Genomic DNA, 27,500 nt, shown 5'->3' with positions numbered 1-27,500 from the left:
GAAGTGACCGCAAAATGCGACTTTATTTTGTTGTGTAATATTTTGTTTGTTTCGATACTGGCATATGAACCCGCTGCATATGGGAGCACATGGCAACCAGTATTGATTTTCTTGCTTCGTTAGCTGCGGTTCGAATGTTTTAGTGCGTTACCATCGGGAAATGATTTTGTCTGGCCACTGACCAAGTCGCTTCACTTAGAAAATAGAGGGAGCACTGGACCGCTTGGCTTTGTGTACTATCTGCGCTGTACTAAAAGCACAGCGCTGAAGTTGCTAGCACCCGAGCCGAGAAGATATGCTGTCATCACGCTCGTGGCCACGAATAATTGCTCACATGTTGTCTGCTAGCCTCACTTCCTGACTCTCACTAAGATGCTTATAATGTATGAATGGTGGACTGCAAAAATCAGAAACCAATGCTCAAAATTTGCATAGATTGAACTGCAGCAACACATTTAGTAAAAAAAAGTAAAAAGGCAGCATGTGTCATTGTTTCCCTTAAATGATACTATAACGTTAACATAATGTGTCTATGCAAGGGGAACTGACGGAGGTAGCGCGGGAGGGAGGGGGCGGCTTCCACTCCGTCAACAAGTGCGTACTTTGCGCGCGCGACCGCGCGCCGTATCTTGAAAGTGATCTGCAGACGGCTCACACCTTTGCACGCGCTGTGTTCTCGCCGCTCTTGCGTTGAAGCGATATACAGCACGAAGGTCACTTCGCTCGCTGCTGCTGCCGCTCTTGCTCACACCAGCGTTTTGACAGCGGGCGTCTGCGCTCACCGAGTCTGATGTGTTCATGTTTTCTCGTGCGCGCTAGCACCATGCTCGTTAATTCAGTTAGTAAGCGAATGTTTCCTAGTTTATACTGCCGATGAAACTAGTGTCCTTACTTCGTATAGCTGTCTACTAATTTGCTATTGCAATCGATGCTCCGACTTTCGGGCGAAAGTGCGACTTTACTTTTTTTTTTTTGGGGGGGGGGGGGGGTTCGAAAAATAAAAAATCGGATGGAGCGTACAGCGCAATTCTGCCTGTTGATATGGATTACACGAAGTGGACTTTACTTGAGCGACAGATTGCAATGTTCAGGCTACTAATTAAAATGAATCCCTGATTAACTCCATAGGTATTATATTTGAAGCAAACTCCGAAATTGAGGCCAAGAAATAATCAAGTCGTTGCATCACTTCTCCACTGATCGGCTTCAATTCCGTAATTTCAACATGTGCCCTCAGAATAATAAGATTAGAAGAGCTTTAAAAGAGGAAGTTATGAAAGAATGTGCATATTTGATTTTGATATCACGTTCTAAGCGGTTGCGTGGTTTAAAAAATGTTTCAACCATAGTTGTATAAACGGTATGTTAATATTGTCATGAATAGGGGACACGCATAACATAAAAAACAACAAAAGAGCCAAGATAGTGGAAGGGTGGTAATTACACTTGTAGATGAACTGGTGGAGACCAACCTGACGTCTTTTTCTTTCTTTGTCTTCACTGACTGTTGTTTCTTTAAAATGAAGCAATAGACATTCTGAATGTGTCGCTTTTGTGTGCTTAAACGGTACTTAAAGAAGAAAACCACGGACGCCTCAATTAACCTGAGGTTCACAGAACCTCTAGCTTAGTGCATATTGGCAATAATAAAATGATGCTTGTCAGTGCAATGTACTGTAGAGGTTTCTACATTTTTGAAACAAACAGTGAACACCAACGTGGAGTTGTGCGTGCATTGCCTGTGTCTTATGTGCATGCGTGTTGAGTGCGTGTGCATCTGTTTGTTGCGTACGATACTCGCATACGCACACACTGCAGGGCTACGTTGACCACTGTTCCAAAAAAAAGTATTGTGCGAAAGCGCTTCACTGAGCTCTGTACAATCATGTGTACAGAGCTCAGCCAAGTGTATATTAGAGCACCACTGTTGTTTTCAGGTCAGTCGCAGCATGACACTCAGAGAGGAACCAAGATCCAGCGCCCAAGCAAGCAGCACGGCCTTGCACCAAAAGTGGTCTCCATAATCAGGTGTCTTCACGATTGAGTTTAAAGCAAAAGTCTTCACCAACGTAATGCCGAGGCCTCTTATAGTTGTTTTCTTTTTTCAGCACATTTATGGTTTGATATATAAGCTGGCTCTCTTGCAATGTAGTAAGAAGTTCGCTGTTTCTTTTTTGTTCTCGTGTGGGTTATTTAGTCATCAGTTTTTCTTGCTTTAAAATAAAGCCCTTTTCTATTTTTGTACGAAACAAAAAGTAGCCTGGCTCTTCTTCGTAGCATCAGTTACCAGTGTCAGTGCTGCCACCTGCTTTTCGTCACGCATGGCTCCATGAAATATCAAGTTCCTTGGTTTATTGTAAAAAAAAAAAAGGACGCTAGACGCGATCGCTAAGCGGCTATGGTGTTGCGCTGCTAAGCACCAGGTCGAGGGATTGAATCCCGGCCGCGGCTGCCGCATTTTGATGAGGTCGAAATGCAAAAACGCCTCTGTCCCGTGTATTAGGAGCACGTTAAGGATCCCCTAGTGATCAAAATTAATGCGATGTTCGTCACTACGGCGTGCCTCATAATAAAATCGTGGTTTTGGCACGTGATACACCAAAATTCATTCATAGAAAGAAAAACAAGCGTTAGGTCGAAATTAGATGAATCAATTTTCGGGTAAGAACAGTCTTGCTATCTTGCGACTCAGCCACGATGGTTAAACCAAAACCTGACTATACACAAGCGTTCCTTTTTACATCAAAAAAGCATTCGATTGTATTTGCATTTCGAAAATACGCACATCTCTTCAATGTGCACTTCACAACGTCTGGACACTGTGACATGATACCTCATACACACTGCACACCTATCTTGACGCTATTATGTGTCGCAAATTTGTGCATCAATACACGCCGTGACTAACTCAAAAGAAATTTATTGACAAGGTCGGGGGAGTTCCATAACTTGGTCATCATTGCCTATTATACACAAATATGTGCGTATTTACTTACTTCGCTTGCCTTGCTCTGAAAGGACATGCACTATTTCGTGTTTTTACTTCTATACGTACGCGTCCGATCCATGGCAAGCGGCAGCTTGTCTATAGCCTGGGAAATTGACTTTTAAGCTGTTATAACACCTGGAGGAAAAACGATGCTGCTTGTTTTCTGAACCTAGTGCACATAAGCAGTTTTGTTAATATACCTGTTTTCATATTTATCTGTCGAGTGATCTTTTGATTTAACATTAAACAAACATTTATTTTCTTCTACAATGTCCTAAGTTACAGAGAGAGAAAGTGTTCACTATATTTAATAGCAGCTCAAAAAAGCTGAGTAAAGTAAAAACGGAGATACACACGAGCGCTACGTGTGACCTTTGTCCTCTTGCGCTGCAGTTGAACATATTAAGTTTTGAGCGCAGAGCCTAATTTTCGTTTTGAGAGCAGCTGCATATTTACGTGATATTTGTTATTTTATAATGATTATGAGACGTGCGATGGAAAATTCGAACATGAGAGAAGTTTACATGAAAATGGAGGCAAGACGTGATGAGCAGTGGTCGGACAAGAAATACCGTCTGCCGTCAGCGTTTCTACAAAGAAAATTATCTTCGTGAGTGCGGCAACTGCCCTCACGAAGAGAGATGCCCCTTCACATCCTTGGCTTCCGCGACAATCCTGGTTGGCCCATTATTCATCACGATAGAAAATTGTCATTACACATCACACTTCTGCACAGCGGAACAGAGAAAAAGATGTTAAGTAGCAGAAAAATATAAACAGAAAACAAAACCTTTTCTGGGCCTCAACATGGATAAATGTTTTACACACACAATTTCTGTAAAATAAAACAGAAAATATTTTATACAATAACAGAACACAGACCCTTTCCTGTAATACAAAACAGATAACTAGACAACCTTCTTTAACGCAATATTTCTCTTAATGTAAAACAGAAAGAACTTGTTAAGTAACAGAAAAAGGAAAAATAGAAAGCAGAGCTTTACAGAAATTTTCAACAAGGCAGCTGCCAGAAAATTTGTTTATTTAAGGAAACACTTTTTACAGTGTAGCCCGCCTTCCTGTTAAGCTACGGTTACTATATGGCAATAACTACACTTTGTGAATGAGTACCCGCGAAACCAAGTTCCAACGAAAGGGCTTTCGGACGGCTAACAGAGGGAAACAATGGATTTAGTCCGTCTCCGCATGTCTCCCTTGAACGCCCCATTGGAGTACATCAATGCGCAAGATAGGCATGCTACTCATGATGGGCTTGTGGGCCTGGGCCGCTATCTTGTACACGTTCGAAAAGCCGACGTTCGATTTCGCCTCACGCGATTGGACTAGATTGGCCCAGGCCGCGATATCGGCGCAGCCTGGACAATCGCGCGAGGCGAAATCGAACGTCGGCTTTTCGAACGTGCGCAAGATAGCGGCCCTGGTTGCAACATAATTCTATCCTACGCAGAAAACCGTTCGAAGTCTTTCAATACATGACCACAAGAATAAAGGTTGTTACTAAAGTTTGCCGCGACATGACCGAGCATCCTCGCTTTTCAGGATGATTAAATGGCGTCGCCTGTTGTTTTATGATAAACGACACTTCACATCTTACGTACTCATATTCTAAGGCGAAACGGCGTGTGTGTCTATATATATATATACACGCCATTCGCCATATACACGCCATTCGACGGAGACGGCAGGGCGCAGACACAACACAGCGCGGCTACAACAGTGCGGAAGGAAATGCAGCGGGATTACCCTCGAGCTCGCTTATCTCGCACAGCACGTGTACGATCTCTCCTTTTCGAGGCAGCCGTCGCGCACTTCGCATCGTCTCGCCAAACGCTCTCTCTCTCCGTGGCCTCTTTACGGTAGCAGCGGCTGCACGTGCCGTGGCTGCACGCACCATCCCGTGCGGCACTGCCCCTCTCCTCCGTCATAGTGTTTCGTACTTCAAAATCTGACAAATTCGCCAACTCTTCTGGACGCTCGTGCGATTACCCTGTCACCCTGAGCGATGTCCGGCGTATACACCAAGAAGTGTCCCGACGAGACGTTCGACGGCTCGGACAACGCACTTCCTGTCGAACTGCAGCGAGTGGCGGAAGCAGAACTGGGCGAGACGCCGGCGAAGAGGAGGGACGCGCTGGCAAAACTCACGCGGCTCCTGGAAGGTGAGGTGACGATGAACAGCAGTACTTTTAGCGCGTTCGTTACCAGCAGAATCGAAAACGTCGCGAGATTCTGCGCGGACGTTGCGCAGGTACGGATACGGAAGACGATAGCTTCGGTGCTCTTTTCAACGTCGCGGGTGGCTACCGGCGTCTAGGTAGTTGGGCGAGCGTTGTGAAGGCACTCGCCGCACAGTACTGTGGACGCACGAAAACTCAACTTTCGCGTCTTGGCGCATGACATCACAAAGAAAATGAAGAGACGAGAGCAAGTGAGACGCGCAGGTGTGAATGCGTTTAAAATTCACAAACTATGAACGGGCTTCGCCAGCTGCGCGCCGCCTTTCCGGTTTCAACGCGCACGACGGCGACTGCCAGACCGGACGCGCCACTAGCGCCGTTCCTGTGGCCACTGACACGGCCGAAGGATTAGATTACCTAATCTTTCTGCTTTTATCACCGGACGAACGGGGAGCGATTTAGATAAAAAAAAACAAGAAGCACGAGTCAAGTCTCGGATGACGTACTGCTTGCATTTAGTGTTGATTTAACGTACTCCTCTCGCGTGCGCGCATCGATAAAGATAATCGCAGACTGTGGCAGCTTCGTTGTCATCTCTCTCTCTCTCTCTCTCACAGGCGTACTTACCGTGGGGGAAAGAGGGCTGGGGAGAGGCACTTGCCGCCCCCCACTCCACCCTTTCTTTTTATGTTTGAAAGCGGGCACTGTCGCTTGCACACTGACAAATCCAACAGTACAACAGCTGAAGCCGTTTGTTCAGAATGGCGGCCACGTAATGCTTTCTTTATCACGTATTCCCCCCCCTTTTTTTTTTTTGGCAGCTAGCACAGTATTTCGGGCTTTTGCGACGCCTGAAGACACCCCTCTTTTCGCCGGCTTGACTGTGCGCAAATTGCAAAGAATGCTCCGGTATCCAGTAGCCCTAACTCATGCACCCGATGCGTTGCGCCGCAGAATTGTCGGCTGCAGCTCTATCAACACCCCACGAAATAATTGCACGAATGTGCGGGAAAAAAATTAATTCGCTAACCTACTCGCCTTAGCGGAACGTTTCATGTGGGGTGCTGTGCTGTGCGTTCATGCAGGGAGCAGGAGTCGCTAAACATACAGTGAGGCGTTGTAAGGCGTTGGGGCTCTTGGGTCCCTCTTCTGTTCAGAACGCGCAGCGAAGACGAACAAGGACAGCAGCAAGAGGGCGTTCAACCAGCGCGCCCGGCGCTCGCGTTTACGGCGAAGCGTTCGTTGAGAGCGACGTTGCATTAGTGCAGCCGTCAAAAGTCGCGAATGGGATTCTCTGGATCGTCGTCAGACTCGGTGCGGCCGAAGAGTTTGGCGGCGTATGACTCGACAGGCTGTAGTCGCGGGCCCGCCGCGATGTCCGGCTCGCTTTTACTTCCCCTCTCCCGCTCGCTCCGAGAAGCCGCTGCGAAACCTGCCGTTATGTTACACGCTTTCCTTCTTACCCTCGAAAGTTTCAGAAAACTGTTGTTGTTGCGTGACTTCATGTCACAAGTACAGTGTCTGTATCAGCTGCACAGAACTTTATTTAAAAAAAAAAAAGGTGAATTTTGTAAGGATATTTCCCGATCGAGATTCTATGAACTTATGTGTTTTTGCGATTACTAGGAACTCGGTAGCGCGAAAAATATGGCAGATAAATAATAACCATATCCTTAATAATTCCTTAATTAGTACTTATAGAGGAAGCACTTCAATTCGGGAATTGAGGACTCAAAGTCATTATTAACTCAACAAGAACTTAAACAAAATCGTTTTGGGTGCTACAACCTACAGTATTTTGGCACTGCGGGCTGCGCCCAGTATATGGCAGCAGCGAAAGAAATATGAAATAGTGGACCAGTGACGTTGATCCCTTAATCCTCTCCATTGCGAGTGCAGACCAACAGTAGTGCAAAGAAGTATTTTAATGATTGGAAAATGTAGAGAGGTCAGCCGGATAATGGAGCATCTGGCCTGCTACTCTACGTAAGGGAAGGGGAAGAGGGGAAGAAAAAGGGTCACAATGGGGGATGATAATGGGAGGAACGAGGTTAAGGACACATTACACAACTGGTATCACAGGCGTGAGTCCAAGCCCGTGTCACCTAGGAAACGTGAAAGTGCACGCATTGTCTCTGTCGTCTGCCAACAGTAGTGCAAGCTTTCGCTGGCACGGGCTTCATCGCGGCCTTTTCTTTCTTTCTTTATGGTGACGCCAAGAATCGACGCGAAGCATGCTCTACTCTGTTCCCAATCTTGTGGTGGTACCGCAGCTCGGATAACCACGTTCGTCCATATAGCAGCAAATGAAAACAAGGCTTTATTGATCAGAATGAAGACAACTCGTAATTGTCATAGCATTGGCGCCCGCGCAGCGGGGAGGCAGGTAGCGTTTTCTAATAGGGTGGGGAGATCAGCGTCACTGACACACAATTTAATTTTCGTTTTCGTTCAGGGCTGCCCACAAACAAAATACTGCGTGCCATAGTACCTACGACGATTTTTGTGAAGTTGTTGTTGGGCAAGATATGAATGTCGGGCTTCAATTTTGCAAATGCAATATTGCTGCTAAAATTGGTAATTAAAACTTTATTATAAAGATATTTTTTGTTAGTTGTGACGTGAGCCATATTTTCCACGATGCCGCATTTGTATTGGCTGCCAAGCCTTACAGTCTGACAGAAGATGTGCACATGGGCTTATCACAAGTTAGCAGTGCAGCACCCTGTGTTATTTGGCGCAGGAAAAACAGTGTGTATATTTGCTGCATTCGAGATCTCTGGGAAAGAAAGCGAATGAGAGGGGGACCCGGGGAACGTACGCGGTATCCAAGGCGGCTGCACTGGTGCTGAAACCCGGAAATTGTCGATATCCTCGCCTTCCTCGACTACACTAGGGGGGGGGGGGGGGTGACAGAAAACCTATGGGCCCCGGGTGCCAGACGACCTAGCTACGCCACTGTAGGGCCGTCTGATCATCGTTCGAACACAAAAGCAGCGTCGCTATTTTTACATAAGGGCGGGGTGATGGCTCCGGATAAGGCATTACATATTTACCTATACCTAAAGGTTCACCATATCTCTTTGATAATCGTATCTACTAAATATAGTTACAACGGCCATTGATGCATTTTTCGGCGTTTTCTAATGCAATGATAATCCGATATTATCGCATATGCAGCGTTTTTCTTTTCTTCGAACACACATACACACACACAAGAAGAAAGGAAACCTACGAAATTTACTCGACTCATGTCACTACAGATAAATTATCGGCCCAAGCGGGCATTATTTTTAAGTAATCCACTTGCCAAAACTAATTACATAATTAACCTCCTAATTAGTAGCTTTACGGCACATGTCTATATTGGAGAGGTGAGAGGAATAGTCGCAAAAGCAGGGCATATGTTGCCCTCTGCTCTCTTGTTTTATGAGGTCAGCATTCCGAAATTGTTTGTCCAGACGTCGGCCTGTGATCAACGCGTGCTCACGCAGACGCGACAGATCACCTCCATACACTGTATCGATGACGGTCACGCGCCTCGGAAGAAGCGGTAATGAACTGCTTGTGCACTCTGATGAAGAAAGCTACGATAATTTCTCAAGTATGAAAAGTGTTACCTAAGTCAGATACGTTCTGCATTTTTGTCAGCGTTTGATGCATGCCGTTTGTGGATGGCGAAGTTTGGGCTTTATTGGTCTCAAGTGGAAGCGCAGTCGTAATGGTAATTTTTGAGCTCACACTGTACTATTGAGATCGCAGCAGTCTTGTCCCTTACTTGGTCAGATTTATTTACGAACATAGATGGCGCATATAATGGAAATATTGTTTGTATAAGTTTCTGACAGGCACAAGTGTGCTTTCTTTGTACGTGAGCCATGTACAATGCATTGTGTATATGTTTTTTTTTTTTTGCAACTACCGTTATGCCGACGTGTGTGTAGGGTGACCAGGCCCTCTCAAGCTGTTGGTCAGCTTCTTTTTTCCTGGTCCCCCGCAACATTGTCGCAAATAAACAGAAACTCAATTCAAGACGTATACGTGAAAGGACTTCTGTGCACTTACTCGCTCCTGTGTAATGAATGACTGTCCCAGCCAGTGGACCATGATCACGGTGCGGATTCCCGGATAGGGAGACTATTTTGTGCTTGTGACTTATGTTTGTGTGTCTAGTGCGCGTTGAGACTTCTTCCTTTTTCTTTCACAGCGAAGCTGCCTATGGCTAGGATCTGGCGGATCGCATCTGTGCGTAGACCAACAATTTGTCATACGTGGACCGATCCCGAAGTTAGCGTAATACCACGCCGACCCGCGGCGGAGGAGCAGTTTGACATTAAGGGGCACACTAACACACCTTCGCTGGTCATCCTCTTCGTTCACAGGGTGGAAGGGCACTTTTTATTGTCATTGGTTCCTTTCTTTTTTTTCATTATTTCTTCACGAGTAGTGTACTTGAGACTTTAGAATATCCGGCCCTGAAGAGCCCTGTGTGCTCATTTTTCAAAACTTAAAATGAGTCATATGATATACTCGTCGACACCTATATTGTCACTCTCACCTGGACTTCATCGCAGTCGAACCGGACCTGAACGCCAACCGAGACGCCGAATTCCTTCTCCGGTTTCTGCGGGTCCGAAAGTACAACGTGGAGGCGGCCCTGCAGACCATCAGGAACTACTACAAAAACCGAGCCGCCACCGAGTCTCTCTACCGCGAGTTCCTGCCCTCCACGGCGCCACCGGCGGCTCGCAAGATGGTCATGGTTCTGCCACACAAGGACGTCCACGGGCGGCCAGTGCTGCTCGTGAAACCAGGCGAGGACCTGTGCTTATTGAGCGGTCAATACGTAAATAATAATAATAATAATAATAATAATAATAATAATAATAACTGCCGCGCGACTGGCCGCTCTGGGCACATTGCGTGTATTCGCGGGCTTCGTTAACTCTCGGGAAAACACTTTTATGCAGCACGTATTCAGCAACAGAAAGCTTTATCGGGAGTTTTTCCATGTTGCTCTACGTTTTTCTCATTGACACTTATAATCAAATTATAATATTCGAGAAATCGTATAACTAATTAAGACTAATTATGTAATTACGCGTAACGCAGAAAAAGGTAGTCTGAGTATCTCCAATCAACGGCAAGCAACATTACCTTGGTTCTTTCTAGTTACGTGGCATCTTCATATTTTTATATCTTGGCATATGATAGTTTGGACACCCTTTATAAGCCATCGGCCATACCATGTCCAATGCGCCAGTTCCCGTCCGTGTATTCGCTATCACGATATGATGCTGACAGACTGAGAATTCAGGGTTGCAGGGACACGGGGGGCACGACCGGTGTTTGGTAACCAACGCAAAACAACGCCGTTCCCCTGTATACCAACCTTTTATTAAACCAGCATCGCTATGACAAGGCTTTAATGCAGTTATATACAACAAGCAAGCATTGAAAGAGAGAAAGTGAGAGAGAAGCTGCCAGAACATTCGCACTGGTCGTTCTTGCAGGTTCAAGGCGCTGAGCCGTGCTCCCTAAGGGACTGAAGAAAATAGTGCCTTTTCCTTTTCACTGTCTCTCTCTCTCTCTCTCTCTCTCTCTCTCTCTCTCAGGTTCATGGATGCCCGACGAAGTGTCCTACTCGGATCTACATAGGGCCGGCTTGTTCTGCTTGGAGCACCTGGCTCGTGACCCAGCTGCCCAGGTCCTGGGAATAGTGCTACTCATAGACTATGGCGGATTCACGGTGAACAAGCTACTATACACTAGGATCGGTCTCATCAGAAGAGGTCTGGAATACTTACAGGTTTGAAAGCGATTTTCTCTTCAACGTTTGTCGAGCTGCTAGAGTTTTACGTGATCGTGTGTACCACGTGATCGCTTGGCACACAACATGGTGGAAGCAAAAAGCGAGAGCATAGCGTCAGAGAGTTAGCCACGGTACGCCAACCATCTTTGACGCCGTCCGTCCTTTACTACAGGACCCAGCAGTGCGTCGGCTCTTGGGAAACAGACTCTCCATGGTTTTCGGACCTTACAAGGCACAGTTTGGTTTGTGGTAGCTAATAATGACGCCCTCATCGCGACTGACCGTCACCACCCACTATCCGCTCTACTCGCCCATACGCTCAGCAAGCTCGGCGGATAGAAATTGCCGCTTTTCTATCACGTGTTGCAAATCACGTGTTGAGCGTCTATTTCCCAAGAGCCTTTCTTTTACGTTTCATATGACTAGGCTTCAAAACTGTCATGTGATGCTCCCGTGCTCACATGACGCTTCGCAGTCTTTATTTCTTACTCCATGGCGCACAAGCCCACATCTGCACGCAGGAAGCGCGCATCGTACCAATGTAGGAAAGCTATGAGGTCTGGCGTAAAATTTCGAAACAGAGGTTTTCTCAAGATGCGAATTTCTTTCGCGTCATATCGTCCACTTCGTATGAAAGCCATCACTTCTCTTGAACATAGCTAATTTGATTTGTGTTAATCGTGCGGCTGCTGGTCAAATTTAGCAAGGCCCAAGAACAACTGGCCTGAACTACTGGCCTCAAAATTCGTCACTTTACGTCAGTTATTGCCACGCACTTCGCACAGACGAGTAAGCTACAATCATACTCGTTTTTCACCATATGTGTGGACAGCTTTGTTGTAAGCTTCGTGGCTGTCCCATGCAAGAGGTGCGCCAACTCACCGTAGGCAACTCAAGGCTTATGGGCTCAGAATGTGACATCCTCCACGTTGACCGAAGCTCGAATAGCGAACTGTGCTTTGCAAAAAGGATGAGTGTCATAAAGAAGCACAAGATGGTGACACAATGTTGGACTCCTATTGTCAGATTTCTTGACAACGTTCGTGTCAGTATTCTCTGTTCACTAGAAGCCAGCCAATTGTTTGCTCTGTTTTTTGTCAGGAAACTGTGGATGAACAAGAGAGACTAGGAAGGAATGCTCGGCAGCCATATTGAGAAGATGGGAGCTCAGTTTTAAGTGTGCGAACACACCAATGACCCATTGAACCCATTAATCCCTTCAAGTACTCACATAGACGAAGTCTCTGAGTTCTATAGTTCTTGGGAGCAGAATCAAGCGTCGCACATTGCTAGCAACCACTCCGTGCTTTCTCCACTTAGTGCACACGGCTTCTTTTTATCCTTACTATTATTTAATAACTCAGACGATTAAGGACTAATGAAAATTTTGGCGTAATCAAGAATCAACGGCGAATACCTCAGCAACTTTCAGTTTGCTGATGACATTGTTCTATTCAGCAACACTGCAGACGAGTTACAACAAATTATTGAGGACCTTAACAGAGAGAGTGTAAAAGTGGGGTTGAAGATTAATATGCAGAAAACGAAGATAATGACGAATAACCGGGCAAGAGAAGAAGAGTTCAGGATCGACAGTCAGCCTCTAGAGTCTGTGAAGGAGTTCGCTTACCCAGGTAAATTAATCACAGGGAGTCCTGATCATGAGAAGGAAATTCATAGAAGAATAAAAGATGGGTTGGATCGCATACGGCAGACATTGTCAGCCCCTGATTGGAAGCTTACCATTATCATTGAAAAGGAAGGTGTATAATTAGTGCATTTTACTGGTGCTGACATATTGGGAAGGTATTTGGAGACTGACAAAGAAGCTTGAGAACAAGTTAAGGACCACACAAGGAGCGATGGAACGAAGAATGCTAGGTATAACCTTAAGAGAGAAAAGAAGAGCGGTTTGAATCAGAGAGCAAACGGGTATAGCCGATATTGTAATTGACATGAAGAGGAAAGAAATGGTGCTGGGCAGCTCATGTAATGCGCAGGTTAGTTAACCGTTAAACCATTAGGGCTACAGAATGGGTACGAAGAGAAGGGAAGCGCAATAGAGGAAGGCAGAAGACTAGCTGGTGCGATGAAATCAGGAAATTCGCGGGTGCTAGTTGCAATCGGTTGCCGTAGGACAAGGTTAATTGTAGATCGCAGGGAGAGGCTTTCGTCCTCTCCAGTGGACATAAAATAGGATGATGCTGATGATGCTGATGCTGCTGCTGATGATAATGATAATGATGGGCGCTTTTATTCCCACCCGTCCCACTGGTGACCCATCGCTTATAACTGTTGAAGGCGAAATGAAACAGAGAGAAAGATAGTGTGTGCAGAAGGTGCGTGAAGATTGAACAAATAGATGTTGTGCGTCTGTGTGTTTTTTTTAACAAGAACGCATTCGCAAGCGATACGGCAGCACTAACCCTACGTTTCCTTTTTCATTCAGGATTGCATGCCTATACGGTTGAAGGCAGCCCACCATGTTAGACAGTCGTATGCTTTCGATGTGTTCTTCGCTCTCGTCAGGCCGTTCATCAAAACCAAGCTAGCCGAAAGGGTAAGTGAACCGACGCGTTGCAAGGAAATAAAAAAATAAAGAACAAGATAGTGTCCGAGATTTAGCGATAATCGCATGGTTAGTGGGTGCCGACAGGTCAAGAATATTGAGAGAAGGAGGTTGATTCAACACCTGTGGACAAGTGCTAGTGCTGTTACGCCGTTAATTGTGCTGCTGAAATCAAGAATATGGTTTCAAATCCCTGCAATGACATTCTGCTTATGTGCTTAAGTTAAGGTGCATGCTATGGGGCAACAGCTCATTACAATTCCTCCACAACCTCATGTCGGGGTTGTGGAGAACACTTCATAACAGTGCATTTTTTACGGCGACTTTGATGTGTTTTGACGTCTTGTGCAAGTAATGACCGCTTTTCTGAATAATCTAGTTCAAAGACTAGAATTATGTTATCTATAAGAGGCGATTTTCAAAAATTACGGAAAAAATAAAAAATAATCACTCATTGTGCATTGGGCTTCTCCAAGGTCACGTAGCAACATCACCCAAACTGTCATTTAAGGGGCCAGCTTCGCTCCCATTATGCGCCCACACAGGCGCTACTGACAGAAGTGCGTTGTTACTTTTTGTTGACTAGTTAAAACACTACAAAAATTTATTAATATCGATGGAATTAAAAAAGAAAGTCCGTGCGTTTTATTAACATTTGGCTCACGCGAATAACTAAGAGTTCCTGTTAAAGGCAATAAAGTATATATGAGCCTACTTTGACTCCGCCATTTTAATTACCTAATTACGCCATCCTGTCTACTTTCCAGAGTTCCATTCTACCTGCGCTTCTCTCAAGAAGCACCAATACTTGCCTTGAACGCTTTGACACTCTTCTCTCAGTGTATTTACTTCAGTCCTAGTGTCGTGTGGATCACAGTTTCTTTCTCTAACGGTAGTTTGCCCTGAAACATCAAAAATGTTGCCATACGTAATCTGCATAAAGTTCGAAAAAAAATAAGGAGATGAATTGGGGTTAATAAGTATGCTTCAGCAAGTCTGGCGACCAATTGTGATGAAGCTTACGCCACGTGCAGGCGTAGACATATATTTTGTAGCCCGATGCATGTCCGCAGATTACAATTATAAGCTAACACACCTTCAAGTGGTTGTGTGCACCTTGCACTTAAAAAATAACATATCTTACAGTTCATTAACAGGCTTGTGCAAACAGAACAATTTGTCTAGTCGTCTTTCATCTGTACTCTGTTTTTTTTTCTTTTCGCGCAGTTGCGCCTACATGGACAAAATTTCAAAAGGCTACACGAGGAAATCTCACCCAAGGCATTGCCCGAAGAATACGGAGGCCAAGGACCACCACTGGATCCCGCAGAATGTTGGAAGGCAGTGGACGCCGACGAGGATTACATCGCTGCTTGCAGCCGCTTTGGATATGCCACGATCGACCAGTACGATGACTTTCCCACCGAACCCGATCCACCAGTGGAACTCACTTCTTTGTGAAGAAATGAAAAGAGCTGAAACATTGTGCACACGACTTGTTTGATCATGTTCTGATATCAGCATGTTCGCTGACTTGAATGGTTTTGACCGTTCCACTGCTGCGCATGAGTTAGTAGGTTTGATTTCTGGCTACGGCTTCATAAGGGAGGGTTGAAATGAACAGAATGCAGATGAATGGTCAGACAAATTTCTCCATGTGTCTGCTCCCGTATTGGCATTATCTCTCGGGTGGAGTGATTCAGTCTGGAGAATAACGACTGCGGCAGATCTTACACTTTCGGTCATCTCGGTCTGGAGCCCTCCAACAACTTAAGGCCCCGTGAGTTGTCCAAAAAACTGCTACAACCTTTACAGTGGATATTAACCACGTGTAGTGGCTCTGGCATAGGAACAGGGCTACTGAAGAGGAGATACCTTAAGCTGCCGAAGGCATTGGCTCATGGACGACAAGGTCGCCAAGCCACTACTACAATTTCTACATGAGCAGTGCCATCCACGCTTTTCTTTTATCTAAACGTCTGTACCACACAACAGGCTACACACAAAAAGGAAGTTAGAAAAAAAGGGACAGTTATAAGCAAGAAAATCTGTGAAGTCGATCCGAATCAAAGTGCTAGTCTGCAACTTAGCATCGAGGAAGGGGAATGGGAGAAAAATGTAGTGGTCGAATGTTGGTGCACTATAAAGGAACTCTCAGTGAACTATGCGCTAGCATGTCCGACTTTTATTTACATTTCTTTTAAGTATTCTGTCTTGTTTGTATGTTTGTTCGAGCTGGTGTAACTTTAGCTAAGCGATGTTGTGTCTGGCGATCTCTGAGAACAAAGGATGCTTCGCCGGCAGACAGGCGGCAGTCACGGGTGCTGATCACGCCTCATCGTTCACTCAAGGCAGCTCAATCAGTGTCACATGAATCTTACGGAGAGGCAGTCACGTTCCAGATCTTTGGCGTTTCGAGCGTCCAGAAATGACAGCTCGCTTCAAGACAACGCCGTCGCCCCCTCGTGACCGTCACGAATAGACAACTGATCAATGACAGAGACTTCTTTTTTTTTAATTATGGGGTTTTGCGTGCCAAAACCACTTTCTGATTATGAGGCACGCCGTAGTGGAGGACTCCGAAAATTTCGACCACCTGAGGTTCTTTAACGTGCACCTAAATCTAAGTACACGGGTGTTTTCGCATTTCGCCCCCATCGAAATGCGGCCGCCGTGGCCGGGATTCGATCCCGCGACCTCGTGCTCAGCAGCCCAACACCATAGCCACTGAGCAACCACGGCGGGTAATGACAGAGACTCAGAGACTCCCGGAGAAAGGACGTCAACAGCGGGTTACGGTTTGCCACGCAGGAGACAGGTGTGCCACGTTAGAGACAAGTGGAGGTTCGGCGTTTGTGATTGGCCAGTGAATTCCCTGGACGAGGGAAAGAAGGAAATAAACGGCATAAGAAGGGCATCTAGACTGCTGTGAGGAAAGGGAGGCTTGGACATGCAAAGACTCTAGCATGTAGTGTGCTCCGAGAGTAGAAGCCGATTTTGTAATACTTGAACATGTGTTTTTATTTCTAAACCTTTTTCTGTTCCCTTCTTCCGGCGTGCACCTGGCACGGCACCATCCATGGAACCTTCGTCGGCCGTACGGACCCCCAACTTCATAACAGCGAAGAGGAGTACCCGGAATCACCCATGATGCCAACCTCTCCGACAAACACATTTTATTTTAATAATAAATAAGACATCTTGCCGAAATTAATCAAAATTCAAAGTAAAGCTCCCCCTATACCTAGATTCGCGATACAAATCACCGAAAACTGCAACACATCAGATTCATTTCGCTAAACATGGCCCTCGTTTATTCTCTCACCTACGGTAACATCCCAGTGAAATCCTTTTTTTTTTTTTTTTACCTCTGTTGCAGTGCGACTTCTATCTTGCTCTATTACGTACTCTTACTGCTTTAGTTCCTTTCTTACATTGCTTATTTCCCGTCTATTTTACTCTGTGTTATTGTGATATCTACATCTGCTGGCATAATGTGGCCTCTTGCACTGCTGAGTGCACCACAACGGTAACCTCGTGAGGCATTACCGCATATCGAATTCCCACGCTGCCCTGGACATAGAATGTTACTTCCCCCCGCAGGGGCCTTTATGTCAGTAGGTGTTTGGCGTGTTGCGACACCACGTACCCGAGCACATGAAGGTGCTCGAACCGTGCGTGGCTTAGCCGTGCCCGGGGAAAAGGAGAGCTTGGGGGTTGAGCCGATGCTCAGTGTTTGGACCTTTAAGGCTCGTACGTTATGCGTTATGTGCGTGGCATATAACGCGTACTCCTCCATAGATTTAAGCATAGTGTCGATTACACTAATGCCGTACCTGGAGTGATCCGTTCTCAAGAACCCCTTCCCGAGCGACCACTTCCCAATTATGTTAAACTTAGCAAAACAAGATGGAGGCTCGCCACACGTTCCCCGGTGGAAGGTTGAATCACCTTACTGGGAACGTTTCCGAGAACTAACATACTTAATCCGGAATGATATTGCCTCTTTTATTATAGACGATGCTTTGGCGTATAAAACAGGCTTTATAATTTAGGCGGCCAGAAAATGTATCCGCCAAACTAATGGACTGGCGAATAAGCTTTGTAAACAAGGCTTGAAGACTATTTCGCGAATTCCCAACCACCAAAAACTTGATTAATTTTAAGCAAATGAAGGCTCAAAGTAGAAGAACACGTCGACGTGCTAAAATGGAGACTTGGGAGAAGTACATCTGCGGCATAAATTCCTACACGGACAAAAGGAAAGCCTGGATTAAGGTAAATAAATTAATAGACCGGCAGACACATCCTCGACCCTTAGTAAGTAGCCCAGGTGAACGCTTGGAAGATAAGGCGGATTGTCTAAGCGAAGACTTTCAATATGTCTCGAGTGAATCGCACTATACACAAACTTTCCAGAGGTTCAAAGAACGCGAAGAGCGGCAACTTAACCGTTAAGGTTCATTGAGTGAGGCTTACAATCGCCCATTTAGCTTAGCTTAAGGCATCTCTCACTTGTTGCAACAACTCTCAGGATGTAGTATCTAATAATTTCATGCATAATGCGATAGATCGCCTTATGCATGAATGATTAGAAACCTACATCCTGAACCACTGAAAACATTCCTCTCTCTTTTCAATGCCATGTGGGCGGCTGGGTAAATTCCGTCCTCGTAGAAAGAGGCCATAGTCATCCCGATACTTAAGGCAGAAACCTGTCCTTAGCCAGCAGCTACAGGCCGATATCACTAGCAAGCAATCAGTGGAAACTGTATGAAAAAATGATAAACCGGCGCTTAATCTCTTTGCTATAATATAGCTGAATACTAGACCCCTTTCAATGTGGGTTCCGAGAAGGTAGGTCAACAATAGGCCACCTGCAAAATGCAAGAACACCCGTGTACTTAGATTTAGGTGCACGTTAAAGAACGCCAGGTGGTCGAAATTTCCGGAGTCCTCCACTACGGCGTGCCTCACTATCAGAAAGTGGTTTTGGCACGTAAAACTCCATAATTTAACAACAGACCACCTTGTTAGCATCGAGGCAAACATCATAGATGTGTTTATGCATAAGCAGTTTTTACTTTCGGTATTTCTAGATTTAGAGAAAGCATATGACACGACATGGCGCTTCAGGATCTTGCGAGATGGGGGTCCGTGGCAATACGTTAAACACAGCCGAAAGCTACTTGTCCAACCGCATGTTTCGTCTAAGAGTAGGCAATGCTTTATCTAGAATATTCATCCAGGAGACTGGTGTGCAGCAAGGGGGTGTGCTTAGTTGCACACTCTTTATTATAAAAATGAATTGCCTGTATACAGTCATTCGACGCACGATGTTTTATTCTGTGCATGTCTATGATGTGCAGATAGGTTTCAAATCATGCAACATTGCTATCTGTGAACGACAGGTGCAGCTTGCATTGAACAAATTGTCTAAACTGCCGGACGTAAATGGGTTTAAAATAGACGCCCAGAAAAGTACGTGTATATTCTTTTCAAACAAACGAGGCATGGCACCAGTGCCGAATCTCACGATCAATCGATAGGAACTATCCGTGAGCAGTGAACGCAAATTCCTGGGAATAATTCTAGACTCTAAGCTAACCTTCATCCCCCAACCTAAATATCTGAAGGCAAATGTCTGAAGACGATGAACATTTTCAAAATTCGGTCGCGCACTACATGGAATAGTGATCGCAAATTTCTCCTGAACTTGCACAGGAGCCTTGTACGCGCTCGCCTTGACTATGGTGCTATAATCTATCACTCTGCAACGCCAAGCGCGCTAAAATCCTAGACCATTTGCACTACCTAGGTATCCGCCCAGCGACCGATGCTTTCAGGATAAGCCCTGTAGAAAGTCTCTATAGAGAATCAAACGAGTGGTCCCTCGGTCTACGGAGGTCATATTCCAGCTTCACTTATTATGTGATAGTAAACTTGAATCCTGAACATCCTTGTTACACAACGGTAAAATATGTGTCCTGTGCCATACTTTTTAATAGTCGGCCCACAGCCATGGAGCCCTTCTTACTGCGTGTAAGGAATTTCAGTGAAGAAATGTATTCCACTTCCAGAACACTATCTAATGCTTCAAGCGAAGCTGTCGCCGTCATGGCAGTGGCAGCTCGTGGAATGTGGCATGCTTATTGAAGTCAATAAGCGTGCCCCTGAGATGCACATTCGAATGCACTTCCTTGAACTTCGGTCGAAGCCCGGAGTTTTACACCGATGCATCTAAGTCTCAAGCCGACATTTGTTATGCAGCAGTCGGTCCGTTCTTTCCGGACTCTGGCATTCTGCATGCGCAAACAGGTATCTTTACGGCTGAGGCCTATGCACTATTATCAGCTGTGGAACACATCAAAGAATTAGAACTTCAAAAGTCAATTATATTTACCGACTCTTTAAGCGTTGCCAAGGGTTTAATATCGCTAAAACAGAAAAAAAAATCCTGTCATTATTCATTTTTACACAATCTTGTAAGCTGTTTATGCATGCAATCAACTTGTCATAATATGCTAGGTGCCGGGGCACGAAGGCATCGAGGGTAATGTGCTCGGTGACGAAATCTCCACATCCACAGCAACAAAAGATTTAAACTCTTCCATAGCTGTCTCCGCCATAGATCTGAAACCTCTCATTCGGAAAAAATTTAGACACTAATGGCAACACTTGTGGGTCGCTCAAACGTCGAAAGAACATTATTTATGTAAGCCACAGTTAAGCATCTCCCCGTGAAGCCTGAGCTTGGCCTTCGAAAAACATGGCGCAACGGTGATTGCGAACGCTGTTAAGCATGTCGTGCGGAGGAGGAAACAACTATATTATATAGTAGGGGAAGGGGAAGGGGGAGCCAGGTCACGCAGCGTGGCGTGCCGTTGCCTGCGATCGCTGAGAATTGTTCCCTCGCTTGCTGCACACTCAGTGACACGCACTCAGTGACTCAAATAAGTGAGAGCAGCCTACCCAACGCGGCTTGGGGACCCAGAGACTTGGATCCCCATTTCTAAAGCTCTCTATTGAAGGGCGGCCCATACCCAGTGCATTCATGGCGCAGCTTGCTAAAGCGTTGCGTGAAAGGCATCCTTTGAAAAGCTGCATATACCCAGTGCATTTGTGGCGCAGCGTGCTGATGAGTCGGGCTGCTGTCGTCGAGGAACCCTTGTGACGTGGGTTCGATTCCGTTCAGCGCCGGATATCCTTAAGGGATCCCTTTCTTCATTGTAGCGCGGCGCATTCCCAGCGGCACGTACACCTAGTTAGCAAAGTTGGCGTCAAAGACGTTCATTGCAAAGCGGCACACACCTACTGGCACATACCCAGTGACCTAAGTTGGCATCAAAGAGGTTCATTTAAAGGCCCGCGTAGATCGAGTGGCACACACGCAGTGCTCGAACTCGGCGTCAAAGAGTTTCTTCGAACAGCGGTACCTACCTACAGATGCTTATGTCGGAGTGAAAGAGGTTCGTTGAAGAGCGGCACCTATGTACAGTCTACCGATCCTTTAACAGTACTGCGCGAGCATCGACTGGCCAACCAGCCAGCGCCTTCTAACGGCGTGCAAGAGTAGCGCATGCGCACCAAGATCAATCGAAGCGCAAGTTTCGTCTGCCAGGCTCTTCGTACCAGCGCGACACAGCACGTGGCTCGATTAATTCGGCGCAAGCTTCCCGGCTTAATGGGCATAGCAGGAGCGTGTGCCCCGGGCTTGCGCCCCTTTTTTACAGCGAAGCTGTACATGGCTAGGATCTGGCGGATACCGGGCCGATCTGGCGGATACCGGGGCGACCCAAGGCGCAGGTGAAGCAGGCGTTAAGCCCTCCCCATACGTGGGCCAATCGCGAAGATAGTGCAATGCCGGGCCGACCCGCGGCGGAGGTGAAACAGGCGTTAGGCACTCCCCATACGTAGGACGCAAGAGACACATTGTTGCAAACCAACACTTCCCCGCAGCCAAGGAGGCTTCATATCATGTTGCCTACTCAATACGACGAACAATGCAAATACTGCGAACAGCTGGGAACCCTTCGACACAATGTCATAGATTGCAAACAAAATCCAGTCTTGCGTCCTCTAGCCCCTACCACCTACCCCCTTGCCACAAGAGCAGTGGGAGACGCTGCTGTCCAGCTCCTGCTTCTCGGACCAGATCATGTTGGTTGAGAGGGCGGTCGCAGCCAAGACGGCGCATGGGTTCTCGGGGAGAAGGAACCACTCCTGCAAATCAAGCCATCTTTAGGCTCATTTAATATGTTTTCTCTGTGTCTCTGGGCCGAGTCCGAAGATAGTGCAATACCGGGCCGACCCGGGGCGGAGGAGACGCAGGTGTTAAGCACTCTCAATTCGTGGATCGATCCCGAAGATAGTGCAATACCGGGCCGACCTGCGGCGGAGGTGCAGTTCGCCATTAAGGAGCCCACATACACAGCTTCGCTGGTCAACCTTCTTCACAAAATGGAAGGGCACTGAGTTTTTTTAACGTGTGCTGCTCTAGTGCGCATGCACAGGAAAATAATGAACAAAACGCGTAAAGCTTCAATGCAACTGTATCCTACCTTTTTTGCTCGCCTTGTTCTTTATCTTCCGGTGCATGTGGACTGCATATGTTATAAAAAAGACGCTTCCGGTTTCTCGCGCAGTCGCTGTCTCCGATAAGCAGGGAAGCATACACTGAGTTAATCGCGGCAGGCGCGATGCCCTGCCTGTGGGAAGAGCCTTGCAGACGAAACTTGAGCTTCGAGTGACCTTCGTGCGCATGCGCTACTCTTGCACATCTCGTCGCATCGCACCGTTAGACGATGCTGACCGGCCGGCCAGTCGACGTTCAGGCGGTGCTGTTAAATAATCGGTCGACTGTGCACATTGCCACATACTTAGTCACCCAAGTTCGTCCGATGGTCCTTTTCGAACCCTATTACCTGAGAACAGAATTCCACCACTGACTACGCAGTGATCCAGGTAGGCGGGAAAACGGTTAGCTACGAACATATATACACAGATACGTAGATACATAGATAAAAACATACATACACGGATAGATAGCCTCCGGGTTACTGAAAACTCCAAATAATCTGTATAACACATACATAGCATATAACATATAGCAACTGATCGCTCATACTCACCGAAATCTCAAACCCCCGCACAGATGAAATATCTGATATAACATTAACAGCATTGTTTAGCTAGGCCTTTTATATCTTTTCAACTAGGAAATATCTGACCCTTCATACAGCACACTTCAACATGCTTACCATTCTGGTCTGATTCTTGTATTTATATTATAAATCGTTTAATATATCCATAGACCTGGCGATCTTTGGCCAAAGATGTCATTGCGACATTAAAACCTAGCAATCATTACCCTCCAGAAGGTGGGTGAAGTACCCTTAGAATGCTAACGCATTAAAAACAGTATCCAAGTAATGGTCCGTGCTGAATAATTGCCCACATAACGATACGTCAAACATGGCCGCCTAATCAAAGGGCCAAGGCAAATAAGTTGATAAACTATTATTGAAATAGATGACTAATAGCAGCACCGGTAACATTCGAGTAATAAAATTTTACAAAGCACCTCTTTATACTGCAGGAACCTGCAACATCATGCCTGTTCACGCGCATATGAGGCAACACAATCTCTATCTTAGAGGCACGCACCTCCACACATCATTGTGCAATCGCCTCAAAATAAGGTTAAAATGCTGTCTGCACAAGCTACCTGAGGTGATGACGAAAACCGGCGGGGCGTAAAAGCTAAACATCAGTAATTGTCGTCAGTTAACACGTAAATAAATTCAGATATTGTTGACTCAAAACTAAGTAAAACGTATTTCACTTACCGGAAAAAAGTGCTATCCGAACGTACGACGTACAAAGATGCATCGAGAACAACGAAGGCGGAGAACGCAGATCCTGCCAGTAGGCCATCAGGAAAAGCACATGATACAGCCGATGTTACGAAGCACTGACGCAAAACACAGGGCAAGCTGCGTCAGCACAGGTAAATGACGCCAGTTAATATCCAACAAATGTACCGAACAGCTCGTAACGGCACACAGCAAGCATAATGCACTTACCCGAACCCACGACCGCGACAATGCGTGGGCCAGCGGCCGATTTTTTGTTTCCAACTTCCTGCCTCCCAATGTTTCCAGCACGGAACGAGATGAGTGACGAATTTGGAGCCTGTCTACTTGATTACCATTGAAGTGATCGCAAGCGTGGTGGCTGGCACTGTGACACCCATGGTGACACCGTTGCGATAATCAGTGCGATCACTGTGACATCGGCGTTTCGCTCCTGCTGTCAGCCCCTGCTGCGCGAACATGGAAGAGTGGCTTCGAGGCGTCGTGTGCGCGCCCTGGGTTGAAAACGATAACACGTTCCTGATTGTTGAAGCTCCGGTGTGAAATTATTCGACATTCAAGCCAGCTTATTATGTTGTTTCTTATGAGGTCGTTTGTCCGTGGCACCGTTTGTTCGTTAACGCCGACGGTCACTCTACTTCTAACATTCCATTCGACATTTTTTAGACAAAAGCATCTAAAAGGTCTTCCGTTAGACGTTCCTTATACACGTGCGCCCAGTTTTGTAGCGCTTCCGCGCTTCGGAAATTTGCATGCGCACTCCTTTTACCACGACCGGCTCGTTATAAGTGGGTTCGACTGTATTTACGCAAAGCCACATTTTGAGGCGCAACAGAGGAAAGATTCTCCAGCCAAGTGCCCGCGCATTTCTTTTTGAGGAGTTTTTGGGTCCGACAACTAGGATATGTACGCCCTCATGGAGTTGCATACGTAGGCTAACTATATACAGGGTGTTTCAGCTAACTTTAGCCAGAGTTTAAAAATATGCCCACGCACTCTAAGACGACGCGACCAAATGCATGTTGCTTATTTTGTATGTAGTATGTCGCGCTATAGTTTGTATTTCGCTTAATTAGATAATTAGTCGGGATTAATTAACCAACTGCTGAAGCAACGAAGCTAGGGAAAAAAAAATCCCATCAGAAAGTTGCAGAGCGGTTTGGAAAACGTCCGAATAAACAGTTTCTGTCTTTCCATTTATTAAGTATTAGTGCTTTTCAGCTTACTGCGTATGCCTGCGAAATACAAAAAAAAAAAAACACCACATGACACTTGCGCGTCGTGATCGCACCACTCCCAAGCGTTCCGCGCACAAACGAACATACCATTCAGCCGGGTGTGCTGCCGCTGCGTCTGCTTATCGCTAGCGTGAACCGCGGCGAGGGAAGCACGTCGTTGGCGTAAATCGCACAGCGAACGCCTTCGTCACTGCCCTGCCGCCTTTTAAGCGGCAGCGTGCACGCCCTGCTAGATGCTATGTTCGTTTGTGTGCTGACAGTTTGGGAGCGCTGCAATCACGGCGAGCAAGCTGGCATGCCACGTGGTACTTTTCTTTTTATTTCGCGGGCATCCGCAGTAAGCTTAAAAACACTAATACCTAATACGCGTAGGTAGAAAGAAACTGTCGAATCGGACGTTTTGGAAAGCGCTCTACAACTTTCTCACTGGAATTTTTTGCATAACTTCGCTGCTTCAGAAGTTGGTTAATTATTCTTGACTGATGAACTAATTAAGCGAAATAAAAAAAATTGCGTGACACACTACATACAAAAGTGAGCAACACGCATTTGGTCGCGTCGTGTTAGAGGGCATCGGCATATTTTTAAACTATGCCTAAACTTAGCTGAAACACCTTGTATACGGCCGGGAGACGGACATACCCTGCGTGACAGAGCACGAGAGGCTGGTCGGCAATAATGATGGGCGGGGCCTGTCGGCGCGGTCATTATAGGCCCTGGAACACGCGTAGTGACGCACGCTTCACAACCGCGATACCGACGCGGCTCCTCTACAGCCTTGAACGCTATTTCCCTAAAGGCAGCCAAAACGCAACCGGCGGTAAACGATGTCACGCAAATGCTGCATGTCTGATGCGAACTATACGCGGCTCGACCTCGATCTCTCGACAGGGCCGCTTTGTGAAGTGGAAACGGGAGCGCTGTCGCCTCGAGGCCGGCCTCGGTTCTGCCCAACGCACTGTTTCACGCGGATAAAATTGGCCAACCGTACAGGCTTGATGGCTATGTAGCGCACTGCCCTGCCCTCGCCCGAGCCCAGCCGAAATACTGCGAGGGGCAATTTGTAAATTCACTGAATATCGCATGTAAAATTCTTTGAACGCTACAATCATTCCTTGAAATCAATTTTCGCTGTCAGTCGAAACTTTCGGGGGACAGCTGCCTTTCATCAGACACGCTTGCTTGGATCCACAACACGACCTTCCGCAAGAGGTCCTTCGCAGTCATCTCAGCGCTTTAGATAGGCGTCCTTTATTAAATTAGATTAAATTGGTACTTAGTGCGCCACCAACAGGATTTTGTTATGTATAGGACACGCGTTAATGCGGACTTCGGTCGAACTTTGACCGTCTGAGGTTCTTTAACGTGCAGCTAAATCTGAGTACACGACTGTTTTTGCAATTCGCCTTCATCGAAATGCGGCCGCCGCGGCCGGTATCGAACCTACGACCTCGAGCTCAGCAGCGCATTACGCCATGCCTACTAAGCTGTACCACGGCGGGTTGCACCTGAAGAAGCGGTGTCGGCGGCAACGGCAGTAGCAGCGGCAGCAGCATAGTTATTTATCATTGCAAAAAAAATGTGCTAGTTGACAATTCTATTTTTTCTGTTATAAAATGTTCAAATGACGATGTTGTATTTACTTCTGTGCTACGTGTAAGCTATTCGCTGTTTCAAAAAAAAAAGTTCATGGAGCAGAAGCCTCTGTCAGGCCTTGGTGCATTTTGCTCATGTCACTGTTTCTGTAAAGACACAGAAGAAATAAATATTTCTTTCTTTCAAAGGCGACAAGGACAACAATAAGACTGGCGATAAAAGAAGTTAAGGGAGATCACAAAGCCCTGGGTTAACATGTACGGCTGAGCCGCGCGCCGTTTTCAGTTCCAGAATTGTACGAGGTGGGAATTGGCCAGCAGTGGTTCGCAGTAGCGGCCCGAAACGCGGACCTGCCGAGGAGCCGTGAGACACATGGAACATTTGGATCGCCGCTGAAAGAGCGCGAGGGTTGAAATTAAGCTAAAAGCTTTTTTCTATGCACACTTATTTAGAATCTCGAGTATGACCGGCAGCTTGCCCGGTAAACTTCTCACGTTTGTTGTGACAGCCTTCTTCCTCCTGTACCTCACGCATTTTTGCATTGCCTCCCTTCTAACGGCCTTCAACACTTCATTTCGCTCCTACAAGTCTCTTTGAGTTTTACTGTAACCCCGCTATACAACACTACGCATAATCCTCCGAGCTGTGATTGGCGAGGCTGACGTGAGACCCAGTTAACTTTTTTGGTCCAATCACTCTACAGGAATCGTAGCGCTTTACGACAAATATCCGACATGGAGATAATAAACATCGGAACTAATCGCAGAAATCTGAGTGTCAGCAAATCTAATTACCTAACCTCTCTATTTTGACACTACAGATAAACGTGGTTCTCCCCGATATCTCGCAAATTTTCATGCGTCGCAGCACATTCAGGTTAGGTCTCCGTGCGGTACGTATACCTGTGGAGGACATTGCCAAAAGAATATCACTTGCCCTTAGGAGGCACAAAAATGATCTTTAAATACTTCTAGGCCTTACTTCACGCCATTACGATACTGGAAAAAAGAAATTCGCGCAAACAATACACTGCCTCCAACGCCTTGATTTGTCGGCTATTCACGAGAAAAGGCTTCAATACGTTTCCAAAACCTGCCTCGAGAATGTTTTTCTTTATTATTCCCTTTCCCTTTCAGTCGGGCGCCCAAAATATAAATTTCTCACTTCAGTGACAATATGTGGGCCGGAAAAGGTTAACACTAGCTGTAAGTTTATAATAGGAA

At 46.3% G+C, this 27,500-nt stretch overlaps 1 protein-coding gene across 1 annotated transcript in view; it reads left to right on the top strand.

Annotated features, from left to right (window-relative positions):
• Positions 1-4,008: 4,008 nt before the first annotated feature.
• The window catches only part of LOC126532108 (uncharacterized), a 53,035-nt gene continuing 29,543 nt past the window's right edge, over positions 4,009-27,500 (top strand). The window contains exons 1-5 of the mRNA XM_072288365.1: positions 4,009-5,169; positions 9,762-10,001; positions 10,803-10,996; positions 13,449-13,559; positions 14,796-15,025. Coding sequence (XP_072144466.1) covers positions 5,013-5,169; positions 9,762-10,001; positions 10,803-10,996; positions 13,449-13,559; positions 14,796-15,025 — 932 coding nt within the window. The 5' untranslated portion in view covers positions 4,009-5,012. The remainder of the gene's footprint in view (positions 5,170-9,761; positions 10,002-10,802; positions 10,997-13,448; positions 13,560-14,795; positions 15,026-27,500) is intronic.

Source organism: Dermacentor andersoni, chromosome 5, assembly GCF_023375885.2.
Source record: "Dermacentor andersoni chromosome 5, qqDerAnde1_hic_scaffold, whole genome shotgun sequence".
Classification (NCBI taxonomy): Eukaryota; Metazoa; Arthropoda; class Arachnida; order Ixodida; family Ixodidae; genus Dermacentor; species Dermacentor andersoni.
The sequence above is the reverse complement of the archived record's forward strand: the minus strand, read 5'-3'. Positions and strand labels throughout refer to the sequence as shown.